This window comes from Hippocampus guttulatus, chromosome 2, assembly GCF_054856545.1.
Source record: "Hippocampus guttulatus isolate MCC_2025c chromosome 2, RoL_Hgut_1.0, whole genome shotgun sequence".
Classification (NCBI taxonomy): Eukaryota; Metazoa; Chordata; class Actinopteri; order Syngnathiformes; family Syngnathidae; genus Hippocampus; species Hippocampus guttulatus.
In genome coordinates this window covers 29,952,651-29,969,340 of record NC_141262.1, presented here as the reverse complement: position 1 = coordinate 29,969,340, position 16,690 = coordinate 29,952,651, and the positions used below count along the sequence as shown (strand labels likewise).

The 16,690-nt window shown below is 57.9% G+C and overlaps 3 protein-coding genes across 7 annotated transcripts in view; 2 read left to right on the top strand and 1 right to left on the bottom strand.

Moving 5' to 3' along the window:
- The window catches only part of LOC147209514 (transcription factor COE3-like), a 34,075-nt gene extending 27,789 nt beyond the window's left edge, over positions 1–6,286 (bottom strand). For all 3 annotated transcript variants that reach the window (XM_086105547.1, XM_086105550.1, XM_086105548.1), the window contains exons 1-5: positions 5,863–6,286; positions 2,629–2,785; positions 2,261–2,324; positions 1,929–1,984; positions 1,251–1,324 (exon numbers count right to left, since the gene is read on the bottom strand). In XM_086105547.1, the coding sequence (XP_085961673.1) occupies positions 1,251–1,324; positions 1,929–1,984; positions 2,261–2,324; positions 2,629–2,785; positions 5,863–5,996 (485 nt within the window). In that variant the 5' untranslated portion in view covers positions 5,997–6,286. The remainder of the gene's footprint in view (positions 1–1,250; positions 1,325–1,928; positions 1,985–2,260; positions 2,325–2,628; positions 2,786–5,862) is intronic.
- Positions 6,287–10,059: 3,773 nt separating this feature from the next.
- LOC147209513 (ATP-sensitive inward rectifier potassium channel 10-like) lies at positions 10,060–13,286 on the top strand. 2 transcript variants are annotated; one of them, XM_086105551.1, is made up of 6 exons: positions 10,062–10,322; positions 11,190–11,514; positions 11,773–11,984; positions 12,049–12,180; positions 12,592–12,769; positions 12,854–13,286. In XM_086105551.1, the coding sequence occupies exons 1-6, from the start codon at positions 10,167–10,169 to the stop codon at positions 13,129–13,131; spliced, it is 1,281 nt and encodes a 426-aa protein (XP_085961677.1). In that variant the 5' UTR covers positions 10,062–10,166; the 3' UTR covers positions 13,132–13,286. The 2 variants fall into 2 exon arrangements, with proteins under 2 accessions (XP_085961678.1, XP_085961677.1); XM_086105552.1 differs by lacking the exon at positions 12,049–12,180 and having other exon boundaries at positions 10,060–10,322.
- Positions 13,195–16,689, top strand: LOC147209512 (SLAM family member 9-like). Of its 2 annotated transcripts, XM_086105553.1 has the most exons (5): positions 13,205–14,201; positions 14,976–15,281; positions 15,413–15,700; positions 15,769–15,864; positions 16,292–16,689. In XM_086105553.1, the coding sequence occupies exons 1-5, from the start codon at positions 14,132–14,134 to the stop codon at positions 16,453–16,455; spliced, it is 924 nt and encodes a 307-aa protein (XP_085961679.1). In that variant the 5' UTR covers positions 13,205–14,131; the 3' UTR covers positions 16,456–16,689. The 2 variants fall into 2 exon arrangements, with proteins under 2 accessions (XP_085961680.1, XP_085961679.1); XM_086105554.1 differs by lacking the exon at positions 15,769–15,864 and having other exon boundaries at positions 13,195–14,201.
- Position 16,690: the final 1 nt, after the last annotated feature.

Sequence of the window (16,690 nt, the reverse complement as noted above, 5' to 3'; positions counted from 1 at the left end):
CAAAACCTGGCATGCCGTCCGCCGCATTTGCTAATGACGCTTCCCCCTCGGGCCGCGAGCACGCTAATGAGTGACGCTAACGTGTGTGTTGACATGTGTGAGTGTGTGTGTGTGTGTGTGGCTTGTTGCCACAGGCTGTGGCTGTGAAGGTCACACACACACACACACACGCACTCACACAAAACACAAAGACTTGGGGCTCGATTTGATCGCACATGGACCCGTGGATAAAAGCTTCTTGATTGAAATCTTGATTTTGTTGGTGGCGAAAGCTTCGTTCAGTGGACTCGGGCTGAATTCAGCACCACCCCGAGCAATCCGACGGACCGGGGGCATTTCCTTTTATGCGCCCCCGACTTTGCTGATCATTTGACAGCTGAAAGCGGACTTGGCCGCTGGAACCGGGTCCAAGTCCTGGGACGGCTAGCGTAACTCATATTCTGGTGAATTTGTTGGAGACGCGGCGAGACAAAATGTGCAGTTCCTCATAAACGTACTCGGCCCCCTTCGACCCCCTGCGCGGCACTCCAGCAAATCCACGCTTCAACTGTCATGCGGCGATTTGAAAGGGAACGAGAGAAGGCTGCGGAGCGAGTCAGTTGTGTTCGCACCCACAACGGCAGAGGCGCTATTCTAACCGCATATGGGAAAATACCAAAACTCTGTCGAGCCTGCCCCTTGCAGATTTTGTCACGCACCTCATGCCAGGTACAAATACTGAATGTTGAAGATTGAATATTGAGCCCCCCCCCCCACACACACACACGCACACACACTGACATACACCAGCGTGTTTTAACGGTCACAGCTGGCAATGCCTGCGAAGCGTGGAACCATCATGTTGAACTGAGACTTGGCTGCGATGTGTGTGTGTGTTTTTCATGCAGAGGTTCAGCCTGCAGCTGGCACGGCGCCTCGTCACAGAGGTCAGAGGTCAAAGTCAGCATCTGACGCTCCCTTGTGTTTGTGCCATGGTTTGGAGCATCTGTTGTCATGGTGACTCCTTTACTTCACACGCACGGGTGCGCACGCGCCCCCCCGTTTGACTGACGCGGACACGCCCGCACGGCCACCTGTGTGCGCGCATGTGTGATTCTTCTGCTGAAGTAGTAAATGAACATTAACGAGTCGGAGAAAACGTGTTGATTGGCGCATCGACACTAGAGACAAGACGACAGCTGCTGTTTGTCACTCACACACACACACACACACGCGCGTGCACGCAGAAGGAGCGTGAAGAAGAGTCGTACCTGCACATGATCTCGTGCGTCAGTAGAACGCGACACATTTCCGGGTTCTTGTCTTGTCCCTCGTACAAAATGGCCTGACGACAACACACACACACACACACACACGCAAGTTGTAGAAAGATGGAAAAACATTTTGGGGGCAACATATTCAAAGAGGGAGATTTGGAGACACACCCACAGTCCACGATCAAGTTGCATGCATAATGATCAAATAAATGCGCAGCTGTTTGAAGAAACAAGTGATCGTGTCGTGACCTGGGTTATCTTTCAGCGGTCAAATGTCAATGTTCAGCTCGTCTTCCAAGGGGCCGTCATCGATCGGCGCCGGCGACTCCAGCCGACCTGTCAGCGCGGGCGGCGGGTTTTACGCCGCCCGCGCTGCCATGTGAAGCTTATCGATCGGCTTCCCGAGCGGCGGCCGTGTCGCCGACAGCGCCACCGCTTGTGTGTCCGGGAGTGGCCGCTCAAGTTTACGAGCGCAATAAAAATGAGCTCGGCGGGTTGCGACCATGAGAAATGCTCAAGTTTGGCCCAACGGTTTGCTGTCAAAATCCTCTGCGCTCTTTCCACGTCTCAGCTAAGATGAGCCGCACCTTCAAATAGCTTCGGGGTCACTCCGAGGGGAAACCCCCCGCAGTATCTTGCGGTTTTTCATGCTGCCGGCCGCATCAGTCTCACCTGCTTGGTCATGGAGTCGATGAGGCGCACGTACAGGTCTTGCTCCGTCCTGATGCCTGAAACACACAGCACACCCTCACACACACGTCACCCAGTTTTGTTTGGGGTTTTTTTTGGGGGGGGGGGGGGTCCCCATCGGTCCGGTGTCAATGTGAAACTAGGATGACGAGCGGCAATGTGAACATTTCCAATGTTTGCTTTCGACTGAGCCGGAAGAGCGTCCGCATACGCTAACGGCGGAAAAGACGCGCGGGTGTCGGCGGCGGCCGTGCGGGCCCCGACACCGCCGCGCAAAACAAGAGGTGGTTGTGCTCAAGTGTGGGCGTGCTCACCGTTACTGTAGAGGAGTTGTAACCTGTAATGAATCCCGTTGTTGGTCTTCTCCCCGTTGTACTCCTGCGCGCCACAACAAGACCACAAGACGTCAGTCAAAGGCGAGGCGGCGCACAACCGCGGCACAGCGAGCGCGCGCACCCACATCCGCGCAACACCGACAGGAAGACAACGTTCCCACGATGCCGAGAGCCGTGCGGCCAAAGCGGCAAACCGAATCGAGGGGGCCAAAAGAAAAACGGGACGGTCAAAACCGATGAGACGACAAACAGCGACAGAAAATGGACGCGAGCAAAGCCGGCGAGACGACGTAGACGCGGCAACTCGGGGCTCGTCGCCTGGCGCCGTTTCGCACGCGCGCACGCACCTTGTCTTTCTCGACGAAGTCAAGGTAGGACGTCCGCTCGATCTCGACGGGCTGCCCTTGCCGGTCGTAGAGCGCCAGGACGAAATGGAAGAAGTTGGACTTCCTCAGGTTGGACGGCGGCTGCTTCTCAAAGTGCGCGCGGGCCAGACCCACGCCGCTGTCACACGCACACACATCCATCGTGAGCTGGAGCAATCGGCAACTTGGCCCGCCGAACGCGAGCGCCATCCGTCCCTTCCGGCCTCCTCCGAACAACGGCGACGACAAACGTCATCGCGAGCCACACTTTGCATTCCTTCCCAATTTGTGTACTAGCGATATGCAAATGAGCATCTTCAAATGACCCCCCCATCCCCCACCCTCATTAAAAAAAAAAAAAAAAACACACACACACACAAACGTCATTTCCCCCCGCAATTTTCTTCTCCACTTTGCGTGAAAAAGACTTCTTGAAGCCTTATTTGACATTGTCGGCCGTGGAGTAAGTTGGCGCTATACTCTGGCGGTTTGACGTCTGCCAGTCGTCATCCGCTTCGCAAAGGAAAGGTGACTTTTTTTTTGTTAGTTTTTTGGTCATTATGTTCATAAAATGAAATGTTGTCAATCAAAAGCACAAGAGGTATCCGTCCTCCATATGGCACACTCGTGCTGCTATTGTCTGGGGAAAAAAAAAAGTGAAAAATGTTGATTTGCATTTTTCTTTTTTTAAAGAAGAATCTTTGGAGTTTGAAAAGCTCCAATGGCAGGAGTGCACTCTACGGAGCAACGTCGATTGAACATAAAGACACATCATGATCAAGAACAATCATCGTACGGCTCAAAAAAAAAAAGACCCCAAAACGAGCCTTAGACAGGATTGCGACCGCCGCCGGCCACAACGCCGCCCGCGTTTGGAGGCGGCGGCTGCAAGCCAGGCACCGATGCAGAGAAGGCGCTTTCCATTTTCACACGCGAGGCAACGGCGAGCCCATCCCAGCAAAGCCGATTGGCGCGGCGAATCGTAGCCCGTTCGAATTTCCGCACCGGCGGCATCCTCCAACGAGGAGGAAGGGTTAGGAAGGGGCGAGGCCGGGCGGCCGCGCCAAATTCCCACGCCGCGAAGGTGGTCGCCGCCACGGGCGGAGGGAAGCTGCGCTACGTATCCGAGTAGGCGGGACGGAGGACAAAGCTTCCCGACATGGCGGTGAGAAATTTGGAGCGAAGCCGCTGCCTTGAAAAAGCGCAGCCTCAATCCGAATGAGCGCACAGCCAAGGTCAGGACAAAGAGGAAAAAAATGGCGGCGAGGGACCTTTCGCAACCGAGGGACAAAATAGCGACCATTTGATTGCGAAGCCGCACCGCCGCTGCCGTTCATTCACGTTGGGGGCAGCGCCCGAGTCCCCAGGCCAGTGATCAAAGACCATCTGACCCGCGCTGGTAGAAATGTTAGCACACATGCATGCACGCACGCACACACACACACACACACACACACACACACACGAGTCTCACTTGAGTTTGCAGCGGGAGTGACAAGACACTTTTTCTTCTTTTTAAGCAGTAAGGTCAAAATGAGGACTGAATGCAGCTTGTCAAAACAATTAATGGGCATCGGAAAAAAAAGGATTGGATTTGAGTGTATTGAAATGAAATGGATGGAATTGAACGGCAGCAAGTGGAATGGCAAATCAACCATGCAAAAGAATGAAGCGAAGCACAGAAACGCTCCCCCCCGGGAAAAAAAAGTGTCTATGTGTGCCATGTCGCCCGCCACGGGCGATATCGGCCATCGAAACGTGCCGCCGTCACGGCCTGTCCTTCGACGACCTGACCGGCGACCTTGGCTCGTTAGTTCCTTGGCCCTTGCGCGAGCTGTGTTGCTTTCCGTCATTTCGTCTCCCGGCCTTAGATGACCCTTGCCCCCCGCCCGCCCGCCCCCTCCTCCTCAGCTTACCGCACAAGATTGACAGCATTTTCCCCCTCGTTCCACGAAGCGACGTTATTTTCACTACGTTCGAAAGAGTCAACGGCCCGGCGGGATTTGCCGCACATCTCCTTGTTGACGCGCGCGGGCTCCAACCGAGCGACGACGCGTCGCCGGCTCGGGCCGCTCGCGACATTTGCACGACTCTCCGCGTGACCGAGCGCGCAACGCGGGGCCCCTCCATCCGCGCCGCCTCGCCGTCTAAATTAGGGTGAGCGCCGTGCCAAGAGAGCGCAGGCAGAGCGCGTTCAGAGAACAAGATGCGCGGCGGCGCCGGAGGCGCAAAAGGCCTTCGGGTCCACGCGCGCCGTGGTGTCACTAAAAGCAGCTCGCGTTACGGTGGCGCCGTTGGCTTGTTTGGATTCTGGGGGTTCCCTTTTCTGATACTTGGTTCTCATGGAGTGACCTGTGATCATTTCATGAGATTGATTTTGTTATTGATTGATTCGAGGTTTTTAGGTTGACTTGATCATTTTCAGACGACCATAAATAATCGGGTGGTCAACTCCCACGCGTGCAGCCGATGACATGCAAGTTGTGTCGTGAATTATTCATCATCGAGGACTTTTTATTGGAAAATTGTCGACGGGGACGGAGAGAGCGAGCGCAGCGCAGCGCTCCGGCTCTCACACGCACGGTGTGGAGAAATTGGCTCCGTAGCTCTCCCACTGATCTCTTTGTCGTACTAATTGGCATCGGCATTTTGGGGTTTTCCCCACTGATCAATGTCATGACAAAGTTTCTTGTCATTCACCCCCCCCCAAAAAAAAAGATACACCCGCATGCATGTGTTGTTTTCAATTGAAAGGAGCTCCAAGCGCTTTCCTGCATATGACTTTGCAGACGAACAAACAAAGTGGAGCATTTGCGTGATTGGGCCCGGCAATTTTTCTTTTTCTTTGGAGAGGCGCGTTGTCGCGATTGGAGACGAGCTGCAAAGGTAGCTCCTTGAAATGCTTGCATTTACCCAAAGGATTGGATGCATTCGCAATTTTTTTCTCCACTCGGTGCCCACCCGGCCGGCAAGCGTCGGAGAGCGTGGCCGTGGGGGGGCGGGGGGGGGGGGGGGGGGGGGACGCTGGCAATTGAACAACAAGCGGGATTTTTGGTGCCGTTTGACCCTCGCCTTTGAGCCAGCGCGAGGTTTTCGCGGCGACGCCTTGCAAAGCGAACGCCGCCCCCCTCCCCTTAAACAACCATGGCGACGTTGGCGAGAGAACCAAGGAATGAAAGCAGCAAAGCATTTGACGTGCGTGCGCGCGTGCCTGACCTCTGCGCGGCCGTGTTGGCGTCGAGGATCCCGCCGCCGGCCATCCAGGACCGCACGGGGGTCATGCCGGTGGGGAGCGGCTCCTCCTTCATGGTGAGGCCCCCCCGCGGGAGGCCGTCCTGGATGGAGAACATCGCCGCCGCCGACCCGCACCAGGAAGACCCGCAGTACTCCGTCACGCACCCGGATGACGACGGCCAGGGACGGGTGAGGCGGGGGTGGGCGCACCGGTGGGACGTTCCCCTAACGAGGGGCGTCCCGATCCACGCCAGAGTCCGGAAGGTGCGATCCCTCCGGAGCGAAGATGGAGATCTTTGAGAGCTTCAACGCTCCACGCCGCCAACCTGGAGGAGGAGGAGGGCGGGGGGAGCCGAGCGGCGGGGCATCACGCGGGACCCGAGGGAGGAGGTGCGAAGGTGCAATTCAGGGGGGGGGGGGGGGCAATCGGGAGAGCCTGGATGAAGGCGACCGGCAGCCAGAGGAAAAGTCCAAAGACAGAAACAAGCTTTGATAGAACAACGCTTGCCTTCAAAAAGAGGTCCACTACGCCTCCGAGAGGAGGAGGGGTGTGGTGGTGGTGGGGGGGTGTAGGGGGCGGGTAATGTGAGAGGGGAGGGGGGTGCGAGGCGGATCGGCGCGAACAACCCTCCACTGCATCCCGGGTGGGGGGGGGGGGCAGAGCTCCTTCCTCCTCTTCTTCCTCATTCTCCGAGAAGAGCGCTCGGATCTCCCGCGGGAGCCGAGGGGGCGTGGCCTCCTCTCCATATATGGTCGTCTCATTTGAATAGAGCACCATCACCGCCTCCCGTTGGACGTCAGGGCCGGCTCGGTGCTCCGCACGCACGCCCCCAAAAAAGTGGCAGGCGTCCACGTCTCCTCCTTCAACATCAGCCCAGTGGAAAGGGAACGGAAGTGGACCCAACGTGGGATTGGCCTCTTGCCGACTGAACAACAAGCGGACAGGAAGTGGATGAGCAGTTGAAGGCAGCGGCACTTCTCCATCTACCCTCTGGGGGGGAGACGCCCTCGCTGCTCGTCGGCTCGCTTGATGTCACAGCCCGGCCGCGTTTGTGGGCTGAGTTTTAGAAAGCAGGAAGTGGAATTGAGTGGGCTTCTGGAGACAGGAAGTGGAGCCTAGCTCTGGAAGAAAAAAAAGCCACGCCGAGATCTGAAATCAAGCGCATTTGGAACCTTTTGGGGGAGAAGAACGGCACTCAACTGCCATGGAAGGTTTCGCAACAGCTCGCCATCGGAGGCCTTCTCGCTGTTTGCGCCGACTCAGAAAAGCGGCAGAATGGGTCGTCAGTGACGACGGTGACCACGTTCCTAACCGTCGATTTATTGGGGAGTGACGTTGTCACGTAGGCAGCTTTGAAGTTGATAAACGGCCCGTTTCACACCTGACTTGAAGAAGTGACTCGCTCAAAAGCCAACAGGGGTCTCAAGTTGTTCGAGTTGGCCTTTCTTTCCGCTGCTGCCCCCCCCCCCCCCCGCCCCAAACTAAACAACCACAAAAGACAAGGTGGAAGGAAGTCTTCCCCACGCCCCCTTTGGCTTGAGCCAGTGAGGAACGAAAAAAGGAGGACGGCGCTCTCTTGTGGCTGTAGCGAGAACTACAACAGCGGCTCCGAATATTGGGCCTGAGAGCTGAACAAATGAACTTGGCATGTCGTCATGATTGTTCTGATTTCGAGGTGCCACAACTCCTGAGTTGATGGCCCACTAATCGAACGTCAGATTCAGCTTCTTCTCCATTCATGACCTTATGCCATTGCAAATTGTGGCCAAAGTCTTTCAGGTTGTCCACGCGAGACGTTTTTCTCAATTCCGCGGCGGACTGATTGTTTTTCCTCTTTGGGAAACAAGCCCTTTTTTTTTTTCTCTTGCCGACTTTTTGACACGCGAGGGATCAAGACGGCGGCGGGATGCGCCTTCATCGCGGCCGGCGCACCGTCCAGTTGAAACTAAAACCACGGCCACTTTTCCAAGCGAAAGCACGCAAATTCAAACTAGACTCATCGCCGATGAACCGATTATTCGTTTCAGCCTTGACGCTTCACTTTTTGCTCGTGACGTTTGTGAAGCGAGTAGTCGAGGGCACTTTCGGCTCCCGGCGTCCGAAACGTCGACGCCGTCGCCCCCTTCGGCCGCCGCCGTCGCCCGAAACGTCGACGCCGTCGCCGTGACTTTATGGGGCGAGAATCGTCTCAGGTGGCCCCGGCGTGTGCGGTGTTGGGGCCTCCGCCAGCCCACCGCTTCACTGTGAGGGTCTCATGGCCGTTTGATCCACTGCTGTGGCATTTTCACCCCAGACGTACGCAAAAAGTTCCATTTTGGACTCACGGGCCCGCCCGGGGTGTTTCCGAAAGTCTCCTCATGGCTTTGCCTGCGATTTGATCCATGGCCACCGCCATCTTGAGCACGAGCACACAGATAGTCCCTCTTTTTCTTCCTACGTGCTTTGTCTGCGTGGCTTGAGCTTTTGCAGGAGCTGCACCAGGTCTTTTTCGAACATTCATCCTTCCAATGTCCTTTTTCACCACACCTCCAGCACGTCAGATCTGTCAGGGGGTCGCTCTTTTTCTTTGACACAAATTTGGCTTCAAGTACTCTCTCCTCAGCTTCCTCTGCAGCCGCTGCGGACTCCTCTGAAGCTTCAAAGTTTCTCAGTTTGGCTTTGAACTCTGCTAGCTCCATGTCAGTTGGGCCATGAGTGACCATCAGTGACCTCCACCGCGTCCCGGGTGGGGGGGGGGGGGCAGAGCTCCTTCCTCCTCTTCTTCCTCGTTCTCCGAGAAGAGCGCTCGGATCTCGCCTGCGCCCTCGAGTGCTGTAATGATTTGCTCCGCCCTTATAATATATTCAGTAATAGTCTCTGTGTCCGCTTTCTTCAATGACGTCAGTGTAATGTACACGGAGACGATGCGTGGCCTACTTTTTCCGATGTAGTGCTCTCTCAGTACTTTCAGGCTTTCACGACCATCGTCTTTGGTATCTCTGAATATGAGACTCAAACTTACATTGTCCAGTAATGGCGCCAGCGCGCAATAAGCGTCCGCGTTCAACTTGTTGTCCCTCGCTTGCTCATCTGCCGACTGGTGCCCAACAGGCTCATTGAAAAGAGTCTCCTTTAATCCAACACTATGCACGCAACATAGCATTCTTTCTTCCCAGAGTTGGTACACTTCTGCCCTTCCATCGAACGTGGGCCATTGTGTCTTCGTTACGTTCGCCATTTTGCGCTCTCCGCTACCTAGCTTCACGTGGTAGCTTAGCACCGTCTTGCTAGCGCCGCACACCTCTCGTCAAACTTTCCCATAAAGTTTGACGATAAACTGTTAGCAGAGTCGCTTCACAGCACGCGCAGATTGGCATCCTTCTGCCTAAGATCCAAGAATGACAAGTTGAGCGAGGTGTTTCCATCAGCCATGTATCGGCGTGTTTTATTGAACAGGTGGGAGAGAGAAGAAAAGGCGCGTCCCTTTTTATAGGGCCGACCACGACACTCACTCGAAACAAAAGTAGAGCTATATTGCCCTCTACTGGCTCAGTCGAAAAAGGCAACAATCGACGGCAAACACTTTTTTTGTCCTTCTTTCTCGGGATGGAGCGATGCCTTTGTCGCCGACTTGACTTTGACAAATTATTTTTCTATGTGTGCGATTTGTCAACAACTGTGCTGCCGGGGTGTCGCGTGTGAAACTGAACTTGGCTTTCCCAGAAGTGCCGCTAGTCACAGTTACTGGGTGATTTAACGAGGTGGGGGGTGTGGGGGCAATGACTTTTTCACACGGGGACACCGAACTCGTTTGGGATCTCTTTTGGGGTTTTTTTGCCTCAATCACAAAAATTGGCATTTTGTATTTCCTTGGCTAGTCTCTGTCTGATATGAACATACGGAAAGAGCGCGGCCATCAGGAAAAGGGGGCCAACCCTTTTCACAGCGAGGAGGAAGGAATCATCTTCAAGGTGTTCCTTCGGCACAGGTGTGCGGAAAAGGTTTGTCTCGGTTACGACCCTCCGATGATTGGAAATGGGCCTTTTGGTCCCTTGGGACCCTCCCAGCAGGTGTGACTTTTGGCTTGGAGTCGACCTCAAAGCGGCCGTTGGACGGCGACCCGGCCGGATCCCGAGAGCGCCGATTCCAACGGAGCGCCGGCGATGGAGCGCAAGGAGAGGAGAGGGGGTCAAAGGCGAAGAGCCAAGACCGGTGGGAAAGACGACGCGTCTCGGCCACACCATCTCTTCAATGTGACTCGAACTGACAAGACGAGCCGCACAAAGTGGGCCCGCGGCGGGGGTTGATGGAAGGAATGACAAACGCGCCTCTCCGGGAGGGGTGGGGGTCGGTGTGGGCGGAGCTACGACCGCAACGGGAGCCGCCGGGACCGGCGCCGCCAGCCTCGGGGGACGCCGCGCCGCGCAAAGGTGAAACGCGCTCGCTCGCTCGTCACAGGAAGGTACGTTGACTTTGGCTTCCGGCTGATGGTCCTTTCTTTTCAAAAGGTCGCGCTTCTCGTCGGCAACCGTTGCGCGGCTTTCGATCCGACCTCGAACCCACGCGACTGCCGATTGTTGTCCGGTGCGCCGATGGGCCAGAAACGGCCGCGGCTTCTTCTCCTCACGGACCGAAAGCCTACCGGATCACCGCAGCGTTTCGATGAGTGCGACCGCTTGCTTCTCCAGCCGCAGTTACGAGGGGGCAGTGGGGGGGCGCCTTCCCCTTCTGTTGAGTGACGTCGGTCAGGTGAGGGGGCGGCTCCCCCTTCACGCCGGGAGAAGCTTTGAGATCAATGAGTTTGCTCTCGGCTTTTCCGAAAAGCGAGCGTCTCAACGCGGGCGGCTGGACTTTGCGACGCCCCCCCCCCCCCCCCCCCGCCGCCCCTCTCTCTTGTATGCCGAGGAATATGCGCGAGCGGCCGCTCGAGCGGGCTGCGGCGGGAGCTTGAAATCAGCAAATCAATCATGCAAGCCGTCATCCTAACCCTCACCCAGGCCAGGCGCCCTTCGGTCCTGCCACATTCTCGCGCGCGCGCCCACCTTATACACGCGCGCGCGTGCGTCACGCTCTCCTCTCGCCTTTTTCAATGCGTCTTTTGTCCTTTCACGTCCAACAAGACAAAGTAGGCTTGTGCATGCGCGCGCACACCCAAAACAAATGCGCATAGAGAGAGAGCGAGATAGACGCAGTCGCACACAAAAAGCCATTCATGCACGAAGACGCAGAAATACGGAGAGACGAGCGCGCAGACCAACGCACGCGCGCGGGAGTCGGCGCGGCCGCGTGGAGGAGAAGCGCCGTTGAAAAGCGCTGCGTTTACCGGCAGGCAGCAGCGGAAGCCGTGACGTCGCTGAGAGCGGGCTCCTCCCCTCCGATGATAAGCCACTCCCACAGGGTGCCGCTGCTGAGCCCGGCGGCGGGCGACGAAGAGCGGCGACGGCGCCGCGTCCTCTCCAAAGACGGCCGCAGCAACGTGATGATGGCGCACGTGAGTGGGCGGCGGGCGCTCTACCTGCGCGACCTCTGGACCACCTTCCTGGACATGCGCTGGCGCTACAAGTTCTTCTTGTTCTGCGCCACCTTCGCCGGCACCTGGTTTCTCTTCGGCCTGCTCTGGTACCTGCTGGCCGCCACGCACGGCGACTTGGCGGGTGAGTGGGGGGGGGGGGGGGGGGGGGGCACAGGCTGCCCGTTGAATCCCAAAATTGACCTCTCACACCTGCAAAAAGAAAAAAACCCAAGTCAATTCGCCTTCAGCAAAAACTCTCATGCTTCAAAAAGGCCCACGCGTGCAGCTCTTAAAACCCGAATCGCACCACTGAAAATAAAATCCGCTGGGAGTTTTTTTTGGGTGGGCGAGTGCGAGAGGGTGGCACCTGAGGCGGGCGTTTTGCTTTTGTCGCCCGCAGACTTGACGGCGGCCTCCGAGCACACGCCGTGCGTGACGGAGGTGCGGACGCTGACGGGCGCCTTCCTCTTCTCGCTGGAGTCGCAGACCACCATCGGGTACGGCTCCCGCGTCATCACCGAGGAGTGTCCCGCCGCCATCGTGCTGCTCATCTTCCAGCTGGTGGTCACCATGGCGATGGAGATCTTCATCACCGGCACCTTCCTGGCCAAGGTGACCCGCCAGCGCGCCGCCGCCGCCCTCGCTCCGACGTCTGACCCGCCTGCCGCTCCCGCAGGTGGCCCGGCCCAAGAAGCGCTGCGAGACGGTCAAGTTCAGCCGGCACGCCGTGGTGTCCACGCAGGAGGGGCGGCCGTGCCTGATGGTGCGCGTGGCTAACATGCGCAAGAGCCTGCTACTGGGCTGTCGGGTACGGCCCATCGCCCATCGTTCTTCCCGGCGTAATCGCGTCCCAATCAAAAAGAAAGTGAAAGTGGATGATGTCACACGCTCGACTTCGCGCTTTTACGAGCCCAGCCGAAAAACAAAATCCTCATCCTCATCATCCTCGACATCCCGATATTGGCCTGAAGGTTTTGGCGATATTCTTTTGGTCAGTCTGCGTGTTGTTTTGCCAAAAGATTGAGCAACCTCGAGGGTTGAAAAGGACTCGTGCCCCCCCTCCCCGCCGATGACGCAACGGTGACAGTTGAACGCTCCCGACAAGCGGCCATGTTGGAGGACGGAGCCTGACGCCAGCGACGTTTAGCTTGACCTTTCGCCGTTTTCTTCTTGCCTCTCACACGGCGTTTCGTCGGGCGGGTGCCGAATCGGCGCTCAGGTGACGGGGAAGCTGCTGCAGACGTGGCCGAGCGAGGAGGGCGCGGCGCTTCGTCTGGACCAGCGCAACGTTTCCTTCCGGGTGGACACGTCCAGCGACAGCCCCTTCCTCATCATCCCCTTGACCTTCTACCACGTCATCGACGACGGCAGCCCCCTGCGAGCCTGGGCCGCCCAAGGTCAGAAGCGCACGCGCTGCGCCCGCCCCCCACCCCCCCGAGTCCTCAAGCCCCCCCCCGCCCCCTCCATCCCGCATCTGCCAGGTGGCGACCAAGCGGCGGACTTTGAGCTGCTGGTCATCCTGAGCGCCACGGTGGAGCCCACGTCGGCCACCTGCCAGGTGCGCACCTCCTACCTCCCCGACGAGATCCTCTGGGGCTACGAATTCCCGCCGGTCATGTCGCTGTCCACCTCGGGGGCCTACGTGGCCAACTTTGCCTTCTTCGACGAGGTGGCCAAAGCCAAAAGGCAGCCGGCAGATGCCGAGAAGACGCGGCGCCGAGACGGCGGCGCGCCGAGCCTACGCATCAGCAACGTTTGAGCCACGGACAGGAAGTTGCCTCGCGTTCTCCGCTCTTTGGTCCCTTGAGGAGATGCCTCCTTGTCGTCTTGTTTTCTTTCAGTTTGAGCCTTCACGTTTCATGGCGCCTCAACATAATAAAAGTCCAAATGGCCTTTCTGAGAGGCCATCTCGAGGCTTCACATGTGCGCCGTCTGTGGAGCAAGCAAGCTAGCTAGCTAGCCGCGTGGAGCCGGCTAGCTACGGTATCCATCCGCGTATCTCTGTCCTGTAAACGTCCATCTTTGGGTCCGGATCTGGCAGTGGGTCCGTCCGGCCGGCCGGCCTCTCTCTCATCTCGGCAGACGGCCGCGGCCGTCCGTGGATGCGACGATCGGCGCCATCGCCCTCCCTTCCTTCCGAGCCTGCCTTGGAGCCACGTGCCAAACGCGGGGCTGACACCTGCCCGTCTTCAGTCTCCGACTAAAAACCCAAAGCCAGATGGAAGTTTCGCCAGTTTGACCGGACGCGTTTCCGGTCCGCCGGTCGCTTGCGCTCTTTGGCGGCTGTTTTTTTTCTTCTTCCCCCTCTCTTGCTCTTTGCGCTCATTTCGAGCGTGTTTGATGCAATGCAACTCAGTCTTTCAGTTTTGCGGCGAGGCGACACAACCTGGAACCGATAGATGCGTTGCAACAAAAGCGGCACTGGAAATGGAACCACAGAGTCCTGCCCACATCCTGCGGTGTTCTCTCTTCTTGAACCGCGTTGAGTTTTGCCCGCGCAAACCGCTGCGCGCATCGGGACGGCCGACGCTTCTTCGTCGTCTGCCGAGAGTAGGCCGCGAGGAAAAACTCTCACGCGAGCGGATGTGAGCCGATGCGTCGGGGAAACGGCCCCTCGTCTCGCTCGCCGCCTCGACGTTCCGCCCCGGCCTGAGTCATACCGACGTGTGGCCGAGGAGAGAGGCTCCGCCCCTTTCAGTCTACCCCGTCCGCGGGACGCGCCGACTTGCCGCAGAGTCAGCCCAAGTTGAGACGGCGCCATGGTTGCCGGCGGCCTGCGCGACTTCCTGAGCTACGGCGGCGCATGGCTCCTGCTGGCCAGCCTCCGCGGTACGTTTTGGAGGACGCCTTCTTGGAATCCGCGTGCGCTCGCGTGCTACAGAGCGGCGTCGAGGTCAAAAGAAAATTAAGATCTTCATCCCCGTTTGCTGATGTCAGCTCGCCCGGGCGCGCTTCCTCTTTGCTTCCAGAGCGCCGTTGTTCCTCTTTGCAGGCGCCATGAGACCCACGAGAGCTCTTGGCGCTCTCGCGGGTGCAACTTAGTCAGTCACACGTGCGCGTCTTGCAGTTTCTCGCAACGGCGCGGCGCGGCTCGATTCACCTGAAGGAGAGGTAAGATCGGGCCTAAAAAAATCCGGCCCGACCCGGCGCGCGGGTGTTAAAGCCCGAGCCGACCCGAGCCCGAAGCAAACCCAAAAGTCGCTTGGAATGACATCGAGACTGTATCAACATTTCCATCTTTGATATTTCTGGTTCTGCAGAGGGTACGTGAACCGACAATTTGCCATCGTTGACGGATTTTTTTTCAGGGTTGACGGGAAAAATTGAAGGCCGTTCGTCATTTTGACGGGTTGAAAATTGGGCTCGGGCTTCAGATTTTACCTCTAAGCCGAAGCGGGGCGTGCCGAAAAAAAGCGCCGAGCGCCGCAACGGAATAACCGCAACGGGCGTCGGGTTTTGAGGCTGCGCGTACACGATGCCGTTCTGTAGCACGACCCCCAAAAAGCCTCTCGCGCCATTGCCCAAAGCAGTAAGCGGCCGCGGGCCTCTCCCGCAAACTCGCGGAGACCTTGACCAGACTTTCCTCGGCGCGGCGCTTTCCAGAAGCGGCGGGATGCCAACGGGTCCTCCACGGACAAGCAGGCGAGGCGGTGGAGCTGCCGTCGTGCTTGCCGGGCCGAGACGTCACTTTTGCGCGCTGGAGCTTCGGAGGCAGGAAAGTGGCGGCCGCCGACGACGAAGATGGCGCTCGGGGCTCGGGCCGCTTCGCCGGCAGGCTGCGACTGGACCGCCGCAACTTCAGCCTGACGCTGGGGTCCTTGACTCCGGAGGATTCGGGCGTCTACAGCTTCGTGTCGGCCGTCAACGACAGCCAGCGGGAGACGGTGCAAGTCACGCTGCGAGTTCACGGTAACGCCGAGCGCGCACGACTCACTTCGGTTCCGTCGGACGACGCCAAATGTCCGGCTTCCGAGGCTGCGTGCTCACGCCGTCGCGCGAGATGCAAAAGCGGGTTCCGACGTCACGCCGTGTCCCCGTAGAGGCCATCGTGGCGGAGCCCGTGGTGAGCGTCAACGCCAGCCGGCGCGCCGGCGACCGCTCCTGCAGCGTCCTGCTCCGCTGCAGCGCCTGGGCCGGCGGCGGGCCCGTGGAGTACGAGTGGCGTGTGGGCAACAGAAGCCTGAGCGGCGCGTGGCATCGGCTCAGCGTGTCGCCGCGGGGCGCCGCCGCCGAGGTCACGTGCACCGTCTTCAACGCCGTGAGCGCCAAGTCCGTCTCCGCCTCCGTGTCCTGCGACGACGACACCGCCGGCGGCGCGTCGGTGAAAGGTGACCGAGCCGTCCGGCGCCCCGCCCGCGCCCGAGCCTCATTCACGGAGACGATGTCATCGTTTTAGACCCGTCGAGCTTTGTGGTCGGCGTGGCGGCGGGAACTTTCGGTCTCCTCGTCGTGGCTGCCGGCATCCTCGCGGCTGTCTTCCGCCGCAGAGCAAGTGAGACGTGTTTCCCCGTCACAACTCACGCCGCAAAATTCCTCTCATGTCAAATTTTCACACTCACAAACTTGAACAAAAATGTTTGGCGAAGAACAGAATTTTGTGTGCGTGAGAAGATTTGGGCATTCTGATGAGTTTTCGTCATCGTCTTTTTGTCAAGTAGAATGTCGTTGCTTTTGTTTTTTACTGGAGGAGAGGATTTGAGGTGTATGTGATGTTTTTTTTTTTTGATGTGAAAAGTTTTTGAGGGTTTACTGTCACAGGTGGGATTTTGCTGTGTGAGATTTTTGGGTGGTGTGAAAGGTTTTTGGAAGTGCCAGAGATTTTGTGTGTGCGGGGGCACGTTTGAGTGTTGGTGGCGTGTGAGAGGTAAACGTGGTGGGCAGCTTTTCATTTGCTTACCTTCCTGTTTGCGACGACCCAGGCAGGACGCGCGAGGAGGCGACGGTCTACGCGGACATTGGCGAGGTGACGGCGGCCTACGTGAGCGTGCGCGCCGCCGAGCCGCGCTCGCCGCCGGCCCCCGTGCAGACGCTCTACGACACCATCCAGCTGGGCCGCGTGGCCGTGCAACGCCACGCCCCTTAAGGTGCCATCTTCTGGTGCCATATTGTGGCCGCCGTTGGAGCAGCACCACCAAGAAACAACAACGAGACAATGTTTCCTTTGACGGCAGTCGAGGCTGCATGCTCGCCATTCTGCAATTGCCCATTTGCATATTGGCCCATTTTTGGGGAGGGGGGGGCTGCCCCCCGTCCCCCGCCCATATTTTGTGTAAAACATATGATTGTTTTTTTCCAGATAATAAATTTGTTGTCATAAG

Coding starts and splice junctions, on each gene's coding strand:
- LOC147209513 (XM_086105551.1), top strand. CDS start 10,167: ATGGAAGGAATGACAAACGCGCCTCTCCGGGAGGGGTGGGGGTCGGTG. Junction 11,515..11,772: donor CACGCACGGCGACTTGGCGG/GTGAGTGGGGGG, acceptor TGTCGCCCGCAG/ACTTGACGGCGGCCTCCGAG. Junction 12,181..12,591: donor GCCTGCTACTGGGCTGTCGG/GTACGGCCCATC, acceptor ATCGGCGCTCAG/GTGACGGGGAAGCTGCTGCA.
- LOC147209512 (XM_086105553.1), top strand. CDS start 14,132: ATGGTTGCCGGCGGCCTGCGCGACTTCCTGAGCTACGGCGGCGCATGG. Junction 15,282..15,412: donor AGTCACGCTGCGAGTTCACG/GTAACGCCGAGC, acceptor GTGTCCCCGTAG/AGGCCATCGTGGCGGAGCCC. Junction 15,701..15,768: donor CGGCGGCGCGTCGGTGAAAG/GTGACCGAGCCG, acceptor TCATCGTTTTAG/ACCCGTCGAGCTTTGTGGTC.